Below are 18,201 nucleotides of genomic sequence, written 5' to 3'. Positions count from 1 at the left end.
CATCGAAGGGTTATGGGTTCAATTCCCAGTCCCTATTGGAGTGTGTGTGAAGGCAACCAATCAATGTGTCTCTCACATTGATATTTCTCTCTCTCTCTCTCTCTCTCTCTCTCTCTCTCTCTCTCTCTCTCTCTCTTTCTCTCTCTCCCTCTCTCCAAAAAAAATCAATGGAAAAAATATCCTCCCGTGAGGATTAACAAAAAATAAAAAGTAAAAAAGACAAAGTTTCTGTCAAACATAAAAATTAAGACATTCCTCAAAATAGAACATTTAAAGAAAGAAGAAAAATAAAATTTAAATTAAAAAAATTCAGGATAGTCTCCCCAATATTAAGATTCTTAACTTAATCAAATCCACAAAATCACTTTGACCATGAAAAGTAGCGTAGTCACAGGGTCTGGAGATTAGGACTCGGACATCTGGCGGGGAAGTGGGGGGCGGGGGGGGCGGGGCGGTGGACATTATTCTGCTTCCTACGGCCAGGCTAGTCTGCCTTCTGCTGGAAGGATGCTAGGGCCGCAGATGCGGAGGTGGGAATCTCAGCATTGGTGGGTGGATGGAAGCCATGGGGTGGCGGGGGTGGGGGTGGGGGGGTCACTAGGGAAGGTGTGCTGGCAAGGAAGCAAGACCAAGCCTCAGGACTCCGGTGAGAAGTCAGCCAGGGAAGGGGCCTGGGAGGAGTCACGAGAGAGGTCGGAGGAGGTCAAGGAGAAGAGGCTCCTGGAGGGACTGTCACTCACGCCCAGGCTGCTGAGAGGCTGAGGAAGAGGACGACAGAAAGGTATCCACTGGCTCTGGCAATGCGGGGCCTTGGGTGGAAGTCAGCGCGGGGCGGGGCACACACACAGGGTAGATGTTATCATTATCCCATCAGCCGTGGGGATGAGTGAAGGATGTGTTTTATACTTTTTAGAATTTAATGAAGTTTTTATTTTTCAAAATGTACACCTGGTGGGACCTGGTGCTCATGCACCTTCTCCAGCAGCTGGGGCGCCCCCTCCCTCGGTGTTTCTGGTGTACATGACTTGAGCTCTGTGCGTTGAAGCTAGTTTAGCAAGTCCTTACTAAGGAGCTCCTAGGGCTGTCCTGGCCAAGGAACTGGGGGTCTCCCATCTCTCAGAGACAGCAGCTGGGGCCATGATAAGCCTATAGTTGGGAACTTCCTTAGTTTGTCAGGTGTTGCTTTGTCAGACAAGACTCGGCTATTGGGCTTGCCCCGAACTTTCCCTTTGGACCACGCCTTCTTTTTGGCCTTGCCCCAGATGTGTTCACCGGGCCTTTGTCTTTCTTGGCCGACTTTCCAGCAGCTTTCTTCTTCTTCTTGTCGTCCTGGGGCGGCGAAGAGGCACTGGAGGAGCAGCTGCTACCACTGCTGCCTCGATGAGACGTCGGACAAAAGGGCCATTTTGTAATTTTGAAAGATGTAGATTGATGGGAGGTGGGGAAGTGGAGACATACCTCCTTCCTGCCCTCCCCCCAACCCATAGCCTCGTCATGACCTTTCGAGCCATAGACTAATTTTGTTCTTCCCTTTTATAAAGCCCTCTGTGGCTTCCCACTGCCCTCACACGGAGACCTTGAACTTGGCTCGCTGTTACCGAGCCCAGCCTCAGGGCCCCCGCCCCAGCACTCCTTGCTCACCACCCTAGGATGGGGCGCTCACTCCCTGCCTCAGGCAGCCCAGCCCTCCCCGGGCAGCATGGGTAGTGAGAAGGTTTAGGCTGAGCTTGGGGTGGGTGGGTTGGGGGGCAAAGTTTGCTGTTGGGCATCACATCTTCTGAGGCTTAATCAGGCGGAGGTGCCCACCCCCGACCTCTAATTCTGACTGACTCATAGGATAGGGGCACCAGCTGGGGCGGCCCTCGCTCCCTGGCAGCCAATGAAACGCCGGCACTGCCCCCGGTATAACCAACGGTGCTGCTGGTGGCTTCCTGGGTGAGCAGGGTCCTTATTTACCACCACTATCACCCCTCTCTGCCAGGGTGGGCCGGAGGGCAGAGAGGGGTGTGTTTAACCATTTCCTGCCTGGAGCTGTGCAAAGGGAGAGGTTGAGCCATGGCTTCCACGGAATGTGGTGTCTGCCATCCTGGGCGGGGAGTCTGCCCGCCTTTCCCAGGTCTGTGCCTGCTCCGTGGTTTTCCAGACACGGAGCCTGTGAGCCCGTGGGCCTGGGGTGGGCAGACTGTGCATGGGCCGGCAGGGACGGGGAGGGTATCAGTAAGCGGCTCAACTCTGCGGTCTACCCTCCCGCTCAGGCTCCTGGTCACCAGCCCTAGAACCAACAGGACAGCAGGGCCCCTGCATCAGTGCTCCCTCACCCGGGATGAGATCCTTTGCCAGCCTGTAGGTAAGTCAGGCCCAGCGCCAGGGAATGCTCCCAGGACCCCTTTCTAGGAATCCCTCTCATCCTGCCCAAACCATTCCAACCCCAGCCCCATCTAATCCAGCCCCGCCCCCCAGGCTCCACCCTCCCGCCCACCCCCCACGGCTCACTTTCTATCCCAATACCCAATCCCATCCAACCCAACCCTAATCCCCGCCCACCTCTCCTGACCCAATCCAACAGCAAAAACATACCTAACATGTATTGCGTGCTCCCCTTGCTTAGTACTTCTTCATCCACTTTTAACCCTCAAAACCATACCATTGGACAGAAGAGGAACCTCCAGCTCAGAGAAGTCCTCTGATTACCAGTATGACTAAGGTCACACACATAGTATTGGGGGCACCACAGACGCAAACCCAACTTCACCTGGTTCCAAAACCTAACCTATCCCAACTGATCACACCCCAGTGGCATCCATCCCTACCCTCCCAATCTAACTGTGGCCACCCTAATGTCCAGCATGGGACCTGGCACCTATTAGGTGCTCAATAAATGCTGTTTGAATAAATGAATGAACAAATGAAAAAAAATGAATGAACAAATGAATGGACCATATTTACTTATTAACCAAACTCTGCCCATCCCACTCAGTCCGACTCGAGGCACACAGTCGCTGGTGGTCCCTCAGCTGTGGATGGCAGAATCCTTGTCTCTGTGAGAGGCACTGTGCTGAACAGCCTCAGAAGGGGGCACAGTCCAGCAGGGTGACAGGGTGCTCTAGTGCTTCACAATGAGACCGTGTCCTGAGGCCCACAGGGGAAGGGAGAGGAAGGAGCGACCGCATCTGCCCCTGGGGTTGGGGGCAGTAAGATTCCCCAGAGACGGTCTTTGAGACTGAAGGGTCCATCGTTCCATATAGCCAGTCCCTCAGCATCCTGCACACCTCCCCCGCGCCGCACACACTCACTCCTCCTGCTTCTATACCCGCCGGCCCTGCCAGACTGGGAGCCCTGGAGGAAAGCTCCAGTCTCAGTTATTTCTAGGTCCCCATCACCATCGGGCCAAGCCCCGTGCCCTCTCTGACCTTGGCTCCAGGGTGGCCTTCCTGTGTCCCTCCCACCTCACCTGGACTTCACTGTTTTAGAGCATGTCCCCATCCCGAAGGGGAGGCACCGGGGAGTGACAGTTGCCCGGAACCACCACGGTGTTTTGGTGAGTGTGCATGGGCAGGAGGCTGGAGGGCTGGGGGAGGCCGGGACTGACCCCTGTGGCAAACCCGTATTAATGCCAGTCCTGACTCGCATGCTGTTCTCGGGGCCAAGGCCAGGTGTCTCCCTGGTGCCAACTCCAGGGCTGATGTCAGCTCTGACCCTGGCACCAACGTCTACCTCTGGTGAGGGGTGAGCCAGCTGTTCCTGCATCCCCTACCTGGTTGAAGCATGTGGTTCTGGGTAGCTGTGACTCAGGGGCCTGGGCTGGGGGTGACCCAGACTTTCTCTCCCCCTTTCTCCCTCTCCCCCCCCCCCCCCCCCAGATCTGTATTCAAGTGGTGGCCCGGCGGCCCCACAGCCTCAGCTCAGAACTCACAGGCACCTGCAGCCTGCTGGCCTCCAACCTCAGTCACCAGGCCCTGGTCTCTTTCAACGACATTGGTAAGGATACTCACTGGCCTTGGACAGCTCTAAGGAGGTTTCCTTCAGTCTCCAAGAAGGGGCACCTGCCCATGGCAGATACAGGACACAGGTCCAGAGAGGGCAAGTTGGGCCTAGGCCCGCCGTGGGCTAAGTGTGGGCTTGCCCCGAGGTGAACAAGGAGGCTGTCTGATGCTGAGCTCTTTCATGCGTATTTTTAAAGAAAATCTCCTGGATCCTGAGGCACATGTGGATGCTGGAGACTGCTACAGGAACAAAAAAGGCAGCCCTGAGAATACAGCCAGGCAGCGCCGGGCTCTGAAGGCAAAAGAGGAGGAAGAGGTGGAGGAGGAGGAAGGAGCTGGTGAGAAGAGGCAGATCTGGGTTGCTCTCTGAGGCTCTCAGAGCTGATGCCTAGGTTGGCAACTCCAGGGGTGAGAGGTGCCTGGGTCCGGGAGATGGGGAATAGTGGCTGGATTCTACTGTCTGGATTCTACAGGCCTGACCACCTCCAGCTCTGTCCCCCTCCATCTTACCGATGGGGAAACTGAGGCCCAGAGAGTGGGAGTGATGGGAGTGGCTCTCTCGCTGCCTCTGAGACAAGGCTTCGCTGTTGGGAGCTTCACCAACTTCTTCCCTGAAATGAGCCCTTGGGGCTTGAATGGGGTGGGTGTCCTATAGGGCAGGACCTGCCACCCTCACTCCTGCCCCAATTCCATGCCCACTCCTGACCTGCTCCCTGTCTTGGCCCAGGCACCGAGATCGCCATCGTCCTGGATGGCTCGGGAAGCATCGATCCCCCAGACTTCCAGAGAGCCAAAGACTTCATCTCCAACATGATGAGGAAGATCTATGAGAAGTGCTTTGAGGTGGGCTTCCCTAGGAGCCAGATGCACACAGTCTGTTGCTCTCTATCGCTATGAACAAACCACTTCAAAACTGTGATCTGCTCACAGTTCTATGGGTCAGTTCTTCGGGCTGGGCTCAGCTGGGCGGTTCTTCTGCTGCTGGTCTTGCCTGAATTTTTTCCTGCAGCTGCAAGTGTCTGGTTACTTGACTGGGACTGGTTGGCCTCACTTGTCCGGCCATGTGTCTCCAGCAGGTCAGCCCAACGTTTTCATGGCTGCAACATTCCAAGAGGGCAAGACCTAATGCACACAAGCACTTTTCATGTCTCTGATTGTATCCCATTTGCTGATTTCCCAAAGACCAAAGAAAGTTACATGGTGAATAGGCTTGGGAGAGGGCAGACACAAGGACATGGGTTCAGGGAGAAGTCTGCGATCCATTGGGAGCCGTCACTGTCACATCTTTCTCTGCCTTAGCACCTGCTCTTGCCTTAAACAAGGAGGAATGAGTGGATTCTTCCTCAGCGTTCCTCACTCCCCAGGGCATGGTAACTCTGCCAGCCTCCTCCTCCCTCTGCCCTCCCTCCAGTGCAGCTTTGCCCTGGTGCAGTATGGAGGCGTGATCCAGACTGAGTTTGACCTTCGGTACAGCCAGGATGTGATGGCCTCCCTCAGCAAAGTCCAGAACATCACTCAAGTGAAGAATGTCACCAAGACAGCCTCCGCCATGCAGCATGTCCTGTGAGTGTGAGGGCAGCGGGAATTACCTGAGCACCTACTGGGTGCTGGCTGGCATCCCTGCCCAGAGGCTTTGAGGTGTCATGTCTGGAGAGGTGGCAGGACAGAACTATAAAGAGGAGAGGATCAGGGTCCTAGCTCCTCCTCGGTTGAGAGGAGAATGTGAGGTCTTTCAATCCAGCCAAGGCTGATGAATGACACCCCAGGACAGTCTTCCAAAAAGTCTTCTGAGGACTCCTCCTGTGGGCGGCAGTAGAGCACGGTGCAGACAGCGCTGGGCTCGGTGGCCGGGCTGCCTGGGTCCAATCCCAGTGCCAGTCTGTACTTGGAGACCTGGGTGCCTACCCTCTCCGTGCTTGGTTCTCGCTTTTAAAATGGGAATGATAATAGCCCTTGCCTTAGAGGATTCTGTGAGGATTAAATGGGTTAAAATACATACAGTGCCTATAACAGTGCCTGGCACACACGTGCTTTGTACATATTAGCCACTGTTCTTTTTTTTTTAAAATATATTTTATTGATTTTTCCACAGAGAGGAAGGGAGAGGGACAGAGTGTCAGAAACATCGATGAGAGAGAAACATCTACCAGCTGCCTCCCGCACACCTCCCACTGGGGATGTGCCCGCAACCAAGGCACATGCCCTTGACCGGAATCGAACCAGGGACCCTTCAGTCCCCAGGCCAACGCTCCATCCACTGAGCCAAACCAGTTAGGGCTAGCCACTGTTCTTAATGTCATTGTTATTCCCACACAAATCTATTCCCTGTGCTGTCCAGCACCTTTCTGTTGGGAGCGGGTCCCCACCCCCACCCAGCCCTGCTGTGTGCCCTAGGGGCATCCCCACCCCGCCCTGGGCCTTTGTTCCCCTGGGAGGGCACCTTAATCCTCTCCAATTCTAAAACAGGTTTGTGAATAACATCTCCCCAAGCTCAGCCATCTCCCCGGCCAAGTCCTCCACTCCCTTTACTCTCCCTACTTAGAGACAACATCTTCTCACCAAGCCACGGCTCCAGAAAAGAGGCCTCCAAGGTCATGGTGGTGCTCACCGATGGGGAGATATTCATGGACCCCCTCAACCTCACAACTGTCATCAACTCCACAAAGATGCAAGGTGTTGAGCGCTTTGCCATTGGGGTAAGAGCTGGGAGCAGGGGGCGCCGTCTAACTCTCCGTAGGGGAGGAGCCAGGGTTCCTGGTAGGGGCTTCTGTAAGCGGCTTACCAAACCCTGTTCTGTTCACACTCACCAACTTCTTTTCTCCCCGCCTCATGTCCCGGGCACCACACCACTCCCACAGAGGTTCATTTCCCCCATGAGGGCATAGCTCACTTGCTCAGCAGTGATGGCGAGAGCAGTGGTAACTCTGGGAGCCCACATCAGGGAGGGGTGGGGGGTTGGTCCTAGAGGAGATGATGGTGAGCTGAGTCTTGGAGGACAGACAGGAGTAACTGGCCGAGGCTCCAGGGGAGGAGGGAAGAGCGCTGTAGGCAGAGGGAACAGCGTGTGCAGAGGTGAGAAGGAACACACAGGACAATACATGTAGATTGGTACATGGATCCGGGGATTCGGGGCCTCTACGCAGGTGGGAGAGGCATTTACGAAGGCGAAGACTGAGAAGGAACTGAAGCTGATCGCCTCGGACCCCCCGGAGACCCATGCCTTCAAGGTGACCAACTACGCGGCGCTGGATGGGCTGCTGAGCCAACTGCAGCAAAGGATCGTTCCCATGGAAGGTGCGGGCTCCAGGGGCCTCGGCCACCCAGTGGCTGCCCCCTCGGCATTCAGCAGGAGGTCCGAGCCCTGCCCTCCAGCCCCATCCCTGGCCTCCCTCCACGTGACACTCAGGGCAACTCCCGTCACCTCTTTGAGCCTCGGCTGTTCCATCTCTAAAAAGGCAACCATATCCCCAGGCCTCTGCACTTCCCCGAATCTCCTCGCAGCTCTGATGAGCTGACCTGGTGCTGGAGAAAGAAGGATGACTGGGTGTGGTTCCTGCTCCCAGATGAGGAGACCGAGGCCCCGAAGGAGGGAGGGAACTGCTCAGGCCCTCGTCCGGTAGCTGCTGAAGCAGGACCCACATCTCTGCTCTCAGCCTGGTTCTGTTCCCATCACACCAAACCCAGTTCCGTCTGGGGGCGAGGCCAGGCTGGCCCCTTCCCTGGCTTGGTTGCTCCCTCCATCTTACCCAGAGCAGTGTCTCACTGGGCGTCTTGGCTTCCAGGGATGGTCGGAGAAGCCCTCCACTTCCAGCTGGCACAGGTCGGGTTCAGCGCCCAGATCCTGAATGAGGTACGTGGCCAACTCAGCACGAGGCAGGCTCGCCGTGGAGGGGGGCCCAGCAACACCCAGGGACTAGGAGCCCTGGGCCACAGAGCAGCTCTGCCTCCTGGTCATGCCTCTGAAGGAGCCACGTTAGGACAACCTAATCTGGAGCCCTGAGGTAGACAAAAGAATGGCCATATTCATCACCGGGTCGTCTTGTTCTGGGTGCTCAAGGATTGAGCTGTTCTTAAAATACACACTCGGAGCAGCTTTGGCCTGGGCCAGCTTGCCAAGTTGCCTACTTCTCCCCACCAGAGGCACTGTTCCCACAGGTGGGCCGAGGTGCAGGCACGGAGGGCAGGGCATGGCCCTCGTGCATGGTAGAGGCACGGTTAGAACTGTCACTCAGCCCAGGCTGGGCAACCTGGGAAGAAGGAGACGAGCACTCTCTTCTCAGTCTCTTCTTTTAGTGCCTCCTTCACGCCTGGGCCCGGGACGGCTTCTGCTCTGGGGTTGTTGGTATTAGAGGGACAGGGTCATGGGTACAAGGCAGGAACCAGTGTTTGCCATCTCCCCTTCCTCCTGCATGGCTGGCCAGGTGGGCCTGGGGCCACGGAACGCCCCTCTCCCCCCACAGCACAAGGTTCGCTGTGCTGGCCGGTAGACCCGAGGTCACAGTGGCTGACCCTGGGCACCTCCAGCTCAGATGGCCTCTAATCCTCGTCCCCTGCAGGGGCAGCTGCTGCTCGGTGCTGTTGGGGCCTTTGATTGGTCCGGGGGCGTGTTGCTCTATGACAGGCACAGCTGCCGGGGCCGCTTCCTGAACCAGACGGTGGTGGACAACAAGGCTGGAAAGCACAGCTACCTGGGTGAGGGCGGGGCCTGGAGACCCCCTGGGTGAGGGCGGGGCCTGGAGACCCCCTGGGTGAGGGCCGGGCCTGGAGACCCCCTGGGTGAGGGCGGGGCCTGGAGACCACCTGGGTGAGGGCGGGGCCTGGAGACCCCCTGGGTGAGGGCGGGGCCTGGAGACCACCTGGGTGAGGGCGGGGCCTGGAGACCACCTGGGTGAGGGCGGGGCCTGGAGACCCCCTGGGTGAGGGCGGGGCCTGGAGACCACCTGGGTGAGGGCAGGGACACTGAGGTTTCACCTTATGCTGCACTAGGCTTCCGTGGATTGAGGGATGGACCCTGGTTAGGGATCTGGAAGCTGAAAATTAGGGCTCCTGGGAGGGACAGGGCCTGCTCAGTACCGATTTCATGGGGTGGCCCTGGATGGCTGCCTAGGGAAGGCGGGGCCTCCCTCCACCCCTCACCTCAGTCCTTATATACTGGGTGTGCGGATGCGTGTATTTAGATGGTGATGTGTGTATATATCACATCTGTGTGGTGGGCACGTGTATGTGACCAGCCACAGTGGGTAAGTGGGAGAGCTCCCTGATGCCAATTGTAAGAAGAGACTGACAGTCTCCTATTTTGTCCTCCTGCACGGGCCACTTCGAAGGCCTGGCTGGGAAGGTGGGGGAGGGGGGCTGGGGGGGCAAAGGCGTGGCCCGGTGGGAGCTCCTGATCACAGCCACACCACCCCTGCCCCAGGTTACTCGCTGGCCGTGCTGCACAAGGCCAGTGGTCCTTCCTACGTGGCGGGGGCTCCCCGGCACAAGCATCGAGGGGCCGTGTTTGAGCTCAGGAAGGAGGGCAGAGTGCTGGAGGGAGAGCAGGTACCTGCCGGGGAAGGACCGCGGACCCTCCATTGCTACAGATGGGGATGGGAGGCCCGAGGGAAAGGGAGGGGCTCCAGGGCACACCGGGGGTGGGGGGCCCAGCCTGGGCAGAACGCAGCGCCTCTGCCTGGCCCTCGTGTCTGACTGCAGCGGTGCCCCGCCTGGGGGTCGGGCTGCTCTCCCAGTCTCCTGTGTTCCTCTGGTGAACGGATCCATCTGAAATGACCCAGAGGGGGTGGCCTCGCTGAGGGGTGGGGGAGGCGCCTCCAGCGCCCTGTGAGCGCGCTCTCCCTGGGCTATAGATGGGGTCCTATTTTGGCTCTGAGCTGTGTCCTGTGGACATCGACATGGATGGGACCACGGACCTCTTGCTGGTGGCGGCTCCGTTTTACCACGTTCGCGGACAGGAAGGCAGAGTCTACGTGTACCGTCTGCATGAGCAGGTGGGAGAGTCTCCATCTTTGCAGCTTGTGCAGGCTGCGGCCACTGGCCTGGTGCAGGGGTGGCCGGGGTGGAATCGCCAAGGCAGTGGTGGGGAGGTGCTCAGGGAAGACAGCGGCTCACTCCCCCCTGCACCCCACTTCCTCATTTTCCCCATCTCATCATCTCATATTGGTGGTGACTACAGCCCCAGCGGCAGCCAGGTGACAAAGCAGGCTTTGTCTAGTATCTCACCTGCTTCTCTAGAACCGGGGAGGGAGCTGTCACTCACACTGTACAGGCCAGGAAGCTGAGGCTCGGTGATGTTAAAACTTGTCCAAGTTCACATACAAGTGTGGGGAGGAGCCAAGACCAGAACCCAGGCCTCCCCGCGGCCAGCCCAGTGCTGCCAACTGCGGGAGCCGAGGGCACAGGAACCAGCTCTACCGCTCGCCCACTGTGCCAGCTTGGGAGGGCCCCTGCCTGTTCTGAGCCGCAGACTCCCTGCCAGGGACTCTGCGTTGACAAGGCCAGGGAGCATGCCTCCCGGGTGGCGATGGGGTGGGCACCCTGCATGCGTGCCTGTCTTGAGGGCTGATTTGCTTTACAGGATGGTTCCTTCTCCTTGGCACGCACGCTGAGTGGGCAGCCTGGGTTCCCTGATGCCCGATTTGGCTTTGCCATGGCAACAGTGGGGGACATCAGTCAGGATAAGTTCACAGATGTGGCCATCGGAGCCCCCCTGGAGGGTTCGGGGGCCGATGATGGCGCCAGCTTCGGCAGTGTGTACATTTACAACGGATGCCGGGACGGCCTCTCTACCAGCCCCTCGCAGGTAACCCGCGGGGCTCTCTCCCGCCTCTCCTCTGGGACAGTGACCCCCCCCCAGATGTAATGGCCTGAGCCTCAAGTTAGTTCCTGGTCTAAGTGCCAGGCAGGCCCACGGGGTTGGGGGTCCCCAGCGAAGAGCAGAAGTCACTCAGGCTGGTGGGAGGTTCCCGGCCCGTCAGGTGGGGCAAGAGCTTGTGACAACATCTGTCTACCCTGACCTGTACCTCCCCCTTCCTTGGCATTCCCGGCGTGGACCTGCCTCAGTCAGATCGTCCTCCCTCTCCTGCTGCCCTTCTCCGGCTCCTAGCCCCACCCAACCCTCCGTGCCTGAGCTCTCACCCCCAGGCTCTGTTGCCAACCTCTCATGCTATATCTTTTTTCTTTTTTAAGTAAAATGATAGATACATACTTCTTTTTTAAAAAATATTTTTTTATTGATTTCAGAGAGGAAGGAAGAGGGAGAGAGAGATAGAAATGATGAAAGAATCATGGATCGGCTGCCTCCTGCAAGTCCCCCACTGGGCATAGAGCTTACAACCCGGGCATGTGCCCTTGACCGGAATTGAACCTGGGACCTTTCAGCTCGCAGGCCGACGCTCTATCCACTGAGCCAAACCGGCTAGGACTCATGCTCTATTTTTATGGCACTTTCACTCCCTCCAACTGGTTTCTCTCCTCAGCTTCAGTCCCGTATGTCCAGCTGCCTCCTGAGCACCTCGCCTGGTGGCCCCGAAGCAGGTCACTCTCCGGCTGCCCAACAGAAAGCAGCCTCTTCCCCCGAGACCCGTGGCTCCCCTGGGCCCCGTCTGCCCCACCAGAAACCCTAGATAATCCCAGATGCCCAACACTGGGCACAGTCTGTCAGCCCCGTGTGCATCCCAACTTCCAGCTGTCTCCCAGCCCTGCCCTCCTGCATCCTCCCCATCCTCCGCCCCGTGTTTGATTAGACACCCCGGCCTCACACCAAGCCTCCTTGCACCCAGCTCCCCTCCTGTTTCCAGCACTGGCCCCGTCTGTTTCCTTAGACCACCCTGCTCTGCCCACCCCTCGTTCCCCATCTCCCCTGTCCAGTCCCACACGTCCTTCCCTGGGAGACCCTGCCCTGCTCTTTCCAGCTTCTAATGGCGGGCTCCCCTTGAGAGGTGGGGACCGATGCTGATTTGCTGATTTGCATCAAATCCAAAGGGCTCTCTTTTCCCTCCCCGATGCCTTGCGTCTCTCCCTCCACAGCACATCAGAGCCGCGGCGGTGGCCCCCCGACTCCGCTACTTCGGCATGTCTGTGGACGGTGGCCTGGATGTGACCGGCGATGGCCTTGCTGACATCACCGTGGGCACTCTGGGTCGGGCGGCTGTGCTCCGGTAGGGGTCTGCCCTGCCTCCTGGGGTCCCAGGCCCCAGCCTCACCCACGTGCCCTGCCCTAAGTGACCTCATGGAGATGCCAGGCACTGACGGGAGAGAGAAGGTGGTTAGGGGCTCTGGAGTCTGCCCATCTGGGTTTGAACCTCCGCTCTCCCTTCACGCCGTGTGCTTGGGCAGGTGATTGAATTCTAAGTCCCAACGTTCTCATCTATAAACGGGAATAATAGTAGTGCCTCCCTCACAGAGTTATGAGGCTCCATTGAGAGGATCTGTGCGGAGGGTTTAGCACAGTGCCCCGTGGTGGCTGCCATGATTGTTATCATGAATGTCAGCGCTCCTGTGCCCATCCCTAAGCGAATGATCAAGTGCCGTGGCGATAAATAAGCTGACGGGGCGCCGATCCGCCCTGGGCTCTCCACTAAGCCCCGGACTTGGCTCTCAACTCAACACCCCTCCTCGCTGTTGCTCCCGGGCATCTGAGTCAACATGTCTAAAACGGCTCTCTTCTTCTTAGTCTCCCCCCGACCAGCCCCGCCCTGGCTGCCCCTCTCAGCAAATGACACCATTTGTTCAGGACAGAAACCCAGGAGTCATTCTTCTTTTCCTTCCCCTGCCTCCCATCAACACGTTTTTGTTGGCTCTGCCTCCCAAATACCTCCCCCTACAACACACTGTCACCGCTCACCTGGGTCTCCGCCATGGCCTTCTTCCCCGCCTCCCTCCCTGTGCTCCATTCTCCACGCGGCAGCCGGCGATCCCTTCATTCTGCTGCTTAAAAGCCCTCAGTGGCTCCCACTTAGTGAAACCCAAATTCCCTACCACAGCCCACGAAGTTTCCCCACGGCCCGCCCTGCCCACTCCTCCCTCCCCGTCCCTTGCTACCCTCTGTCTCATGAACTGCTCCTGTCATGCTGACCTCTGTGTTCCTCAACCCAGGCTCCTTCCTACCGCAGGCCCTTTGCACTAGCTGTGCCTTTGGATCTTTACAAACAGATCTCAACTTAGATGTCTCCTCGTTAGGGAGGCCGTCCCTGACTACCCAGCCTAAGGAGCCCCCAGTCTCCATGACCTTATCCTATTTTGTTTTTATCATGGTGTTACCCATACATAGGACTTGACTGTTTCTTCTTGCTTATTTGCTGGTTGTCTGTTTTCCCACCAGAGCAGGGATTTGTCTCTTTCCCTGAAGTCTCAGGATGGCAGTGGCACATTAGACTTGTTCGATAATATCCATTGAAGGAATGAATGAACCAAGCACTGGTACAGAAGACCCGCGGTCACTTCTCATGGTCCACTTTGCTGTCTTGTTTAGCTCAAGGCCCGTGGTTCGCCTGGAGGTGTCCATGACCTTCACGCCCGAGGCGCTGCCCATTGGCTTCAACAGCAGTGTGCATGTGAACGTGTGCTTTGAAATCAGCCCTGAGGCCACAGCTGCCACGTCAGGTAACAGGCAGCCTCGCTGGCCCACGCAGTGTTGGGGTCATTCCTTGTTGGCTTCGGGGCGGGGAAAGAGGAGGGGGTGGGGCTGGGCTATGTGAGTGATGAGGTTCTGGTGTTTGAAAGCCCTCTGTTTGGAGCTTAGCGCCTCGAAAAGGGAGACCCGCTGGTGAGCCCGCACTCTGCAGGGGCGTCTCTGACCCTGTTGGGAAGAAGGACATGGGAGCCCTCCTCAGGTGTGAAGGGTTGAGTTTCTGAAAAAAAAAAAGAAAAAAGAAAAAAAGACTCAGGAAAGGGCGGCCGTCGCTGCATCTCCATCCACGGTGCCCGCGGGTGTGCAGGGGACCCTGGGAAGTGCCCGTCCTCGTTCTCTCTGATTGCATCTTCTCCCCTGCCCTCCTCGCTGCCCCCCTGGCCCAGTGGGATGGGGTGACCTGCCGGAGGTGGAGGCCTGGCCGCTCCTCCCAGCCCTTCCTGGCGCCGGTTGGGAGATTGTTTCCAGGAGGCCGAGGGTGGGCCCGGCGTTCGCAGCCCAGGAACTGCCTGGCAGCCCAAGAGCTCCGCTCCAGAGCAACCCATCAGCAGCAGTCCCCAAGGTGTCGAGTCTCAGTAGCGATCCCTGAAATGTCTCTCCGGTTCCTGCAAATAAGAAAGCCCTCTCCCGGGTGGGTGGCTTTCCTGCAGAAGGAGGCCATTATCGAATGCGGAGAGGAAATGACGGGCCTATCGGGTCCCGCTGTACAGGGGGACTGACTCAGGCCGTGGAGCCCGGACGGCTGCTGCTGAGCAGCTGTGTGACACTAGGCAGGTGTCTTTCCCTCTCTGGTCCTGGTTTCTGTTCTGTACAGTAAAGGAGTTGGCCCAGGTAATCTGTAAGGTGCTTCCAGCTCTGCTGTCCTCAGGTGCTCCTCTATGGTTTCTCTCTCCATTCCGTGTTGTTTCCCCCCCTCCTTCTTTCTCCCTGAATGCCAGCCTCCTCCCTGAGTCCTCCCTCTCCTGGGGAAGAAAGCCTCAGCCCTGGGCATGTGCTGCTCTGGGTTTGGGTTGGGACCCTGCGGGATGCTAGCCAGGTGCCAGAAGACATGAGAAAAGTACCTTCGAAGTGAAGAAACTCAGAAGTCCAGCCCCAGGGAAGCACCTGGCGGGGCCACACCCTGGAGGGGCTCCCGGGGAGCCTCAGGCGGGCTGGGGGTGCTGTGTCTGGGGCTTGCCCATCCCAGCCTCATCAGGAAGGTCTGGTCTTCACTCCCAGGCCTCAGAGGGACGTCTCTGAATTTCACGTTGGACGTGGATGTGCTGAACGAGAGGAAGAGGCTACAGTGTGCGGACCAGAGGACTTGTCAGAGCTGCCTTCGGGAGTGGAGCAGTGGGTCCCGTCTCTGTGAGTCCCTCCTGCTCAGCCCCACAGAGGGAGAGGTAAGTGAGGAGTTTAGGAAAGTCCAGAGGGGTCTGTGCTTTGACATAAGAACTGAGGGGTGTGCAATGAAGGGTATGTATCCGTCCAAACAAACTAGACAATTAACATAATAGCCCAGCCAGTATGGCTCAGTGGTTGAGCACATGCCCAGGTTGCAGGCTTAATCCCCAGTAGGGGGTGTGCAGGAGGCAGCCAATCAAAGATTCTCTCTTATCATTGATGTTCTTATCCCTCTCTTCCTCTCCCTTCCTCTTTGAAATCAATTTAAAAGTATTTTTAAAATATATATATTAAAAAATAATAAAAGACCAGGAACCACATAATGGTATGGGTGAGGAAGTTAATTATATTAGAAATCCAAATTAATTGGAACACTAACTATATCTCTGAGCTTCCTAGCATCTGAACAGAAAGCGAAATGTTCTAATTGCTGTTTATTCCTTTCCCCTGTCAACTGACCTAAGAGTGGGGCTGAGGGTCCTTCAAATCATTATCAGAAAAACTGAATGAGAGATAGGAATAGAAAGACAAAAGTTATCATTTATGAAGGTTTACACCTGACAAAGGTGTCTACAAACACACACAGAAAATGTATTTGTCAGGACTCAGGGCCTGACAGGCCCTAGAACTTTGGACCTATAAGGATCATTTATTCCAACAACCTCATAAATTATGCTTCTAACCACACATCTGTCCCCACATCTGTTCCAGTTGTTAATAGGGTTAATAGAGAGTTCACAGTGAGTCTGTGGCTTCTTTAAATAAAAGCATAACTACTCTTCCCACCGGGAGTCATGCTCACCTACTCTCCTGGCTCGAAGCTTCTTCCGTGACTCACTCAGAGAGAAGTATGGCATTTTGTTTTTCCCCTCTAATATGTCCGTCATGCTGTTTTGTAAACACAGATGTGACCATGTGTCGTCCCTCAGTACCTCCCATTTGCTCTCTAAATAAAATCATCAGGTTTTTAAAGAATATATTGTTTTCTTAAACTATATTTTTATTGATTTCAGAGAAGGGAGAGGGAGAGATAGAAACATCCATGATGAGAGAGAATCATTGATTGGTTGCCTCCTGCACACCTCCCACCGGGGATCAAGCCCTGAGCATGTGCCCTGACCAGAAATTGAACCGCCACCCCCTGGTTCATAGGTCGATGTTCAACCACTGAGCCACACAGGCTGGGCAAAGTCGTCAGTTTTTAACTCATGATAGGCAGACCCCTTAGGATTGGGGTGGAAACCATAAGGAGTTATGAGATTTGAGAGCAGATCCAGGGATTTTCCCAATGCTTCTGGCAGCTTGGTTAAATGACAGCTTCCCTTCAGCCTGGCTTGTTTGGAAGAGGCTTAGGACCTCTGGCTCACCACTTTCATGTTTATTTCATGACTTACACCGAAGTTAAATGTGTTCTCCTTGTCATCTTCTGCCCCACATCCAACTGCACCTCCGCCTCCCTGGTGACTGCAGCTCTGTGAAGAGGACTGCTTCTCCAACATCAGTGTCAATGTCAGCTACCAACTCCAGAACTCCAAGGACCAGAGGAGCCATTCCCACCCTGTCCTGGACATCTACAGTGAGCCCTCCGCCATCTTCCAGGTGACTCTACCCACAGCTAGGACCAGACCCTCCAGGGAACCATCCCCCCAAAGTACCTGCTCCCCTAACTTCAAAGAATGTTAGAAGTGGGAGGGTCTTCAGACAGCATTTGGGCCCCTTACTGCACAAAGGGGCCTCACTGGTGGGTAACCACGTCTCCAAACTACCACCCAAAGCTAGTTCCTTTATGTTCACAGAATGCTTGCTACATATTTAATGAAGCATTTGAACATTGTCTGACTTGGCAAGGGTGTCTGATGACCGTGCGGTGGGGGTCCCATGTGGGGACTGGACTGGAGCCACCCTGCCCTGCTGGCAGAGAGGATGCCCTTTGGCACAGCTGTCTACCCAGGGCCTGCTCAGGGCCTTCGGGCTGAATGTCTGGCCCACCAAACTTGCCCCCTAATGGGCAGGTAGTGTCACAAGAAACTTTTCTCATTACTAAGGGAAGTCAGAGGGGGAAAGCAAACAGTCATACTTCCTGACTCTATGATACCTAAGGTGATTTTGCTTGTATCCAGGATCTGGAATATTCTATCTGTCTACATTTAGTGTGTGTTATGGGGTTTAAATCAGCAAGATCAAAGAAGTGACAACTTGAGCCTTAAAGAGTAATAATTACAGTCAGTTGGGATGAGTTGTCTCCAAAATTTAAACTAAAAAGCCAAGAGTAGTTCATGCGGGCACAGAAAAGCTCAGTAACATATTTCCAGGTAATCATAGGACAGTCCCGAGTGTCCAATATTTTTTACCCAAATGCTCTGTTAATTAAATTATATAAGCTTTTAGCTCCAGTTTTGGTCAATACCTAATGTATTAATCACAAATAGTAAATAGGGCCCTGCCTGGGTAGCTGAGTTGGTTAGAGAGTCATTATGATAGTCCAAGGTTACAGGTTCGATCCCTGGTCAGGGCATATTCAAGAACCAACCAATGAATACATAAATAAGAGGAACAACAAATCAATGTCTCTCTCTCTCTCTCTCTCAAAACACAAAACAAAACAAACAGTAAATAGAAATAAGAGAGCAACACAATTAGGGTGACTGTTTTCACTGCTCATCTGCCCAGGAAGAGAGGGAATCAGGTTCCTCTACTAGTATGAACAAAGACTGACATCTTAATTTTTTAGGCAAGAGACTTTATTTTAAATTTATAATAGTATATTTATTTTGTAAATAATTAACAATTTTTAATGTATTTTTATTGGTTTCAGAGAGGAAGTGAGAGGGAGAGAGAGATAGAAACATCAATGATGGGAGAGAATCATTGATTGGCTGCCTTCTGCAGGCCCCAGTGTGTCCTGACCTGGAATCAAACCGTGACCTCCTGGTTCATAGGTTGATGCTCAACCACTGAGCCACGCCGACCAGGCTAAAGAATTTTTAAAAAATTGGTATTGACAGCAAGTTAGATGAAAAAAAGATTAGAATTAATGTAATAAAGTTTTGTCAATAAGCAGATGATCACTAATTATATATATTGTTTTAAAAAAACCTTTATTTTGAAATAGTTGGTTTACTATAAAGTTATAAGCACACTCCAAAATAATCCCCATCCATTCTTTTTTTAAAAAATATATTTTTTATAGATTTCAGAGAGGGAGGG

The 18,201-nt window shown here is 55.1% G+C and overlaps 1 protein-coding gene across 1 annotated transcript in view; it reads left to right on the top strand.

Annotated features, from left to right (window-relative positions):
• Positions 1-18,201, top strand: part of LOC307115611 (P2X purinoceptor 5-like) — a gene marked incomplete at its 5' end in the record, with an annotated part of 92,012 nt that overhangs the window by 24,847 nt on the left and 48,964 nt on the right. The window contains 17 exons of the mRNA XM_079798885.1: positions 2,256-2,347; positions 3,471-3,538; positions 3,861-3,978; positions 4,181-4,321; positions 4,711-4,826; positions 5,395-5,546; positions 6,526-6,679; positions 7,127-7,277; positions 7,766-7,833; positions 8,540-8,675; positions 9,400-9,524; positions 9,830-9,970; positions 10,558-10,782; positions 12,009-12,139; positions 13,453-13,583; positions 14,830-14,993; positions 16,465-16,593. Coding sequence (XP_079655011.1) covers positions 2,256-2,347; positions 3,471-3,538; positions 3,861-3,978; positions 4,181-4,321; positions 4,711-4,826; positions 5,395-5,546; positions 6,526-6,679; positions 7,127-7,277; positions 7,766-7,833; positions 8,540-8,675; positions 9,400-9,524; positions 9,830-9,970; positions 10,558-10,782; positions 12,009-12,139; positions 13,453-13,583; positions 14,830-14,993; positions 16,465-16,593 — 2,242 coding nt within the window. The remainder of the gene's footprint in view (positions 1-2,255; positions 2,348-3,470; positions 3,539-3,860; positions 3,979-4,180; positions 4,322-4,710; positions 4,827-5,394; positions 5,547-6,525; positions 6,680-7,126; positions 7,278-7,765; positions 7,834-8,539; positions 8,676-9,399; positions 9,525-9,829; positions 9,971-10,557; positions 10,783-12,008; positions 12,140-13,452; positions 13,584-14,829; positions 14,994-16,464; positions 16,594-18,201) is intronic.

This window comes from Cnephaeus nilssonii (assembly GCF_951640355.1).
Source record: "Cnephaeus nilssonii genome assembly, chromosome: 19".
NCBI lineage: Eukaryota > Metazoa > Chordata > Mammalia > Chiroptera > Vespertilionidae > Cnephaeus > Cnephaeus nilssonii.
This window is presented reverse-complemented; position numbering and strand designations above follow the sequence as displayed.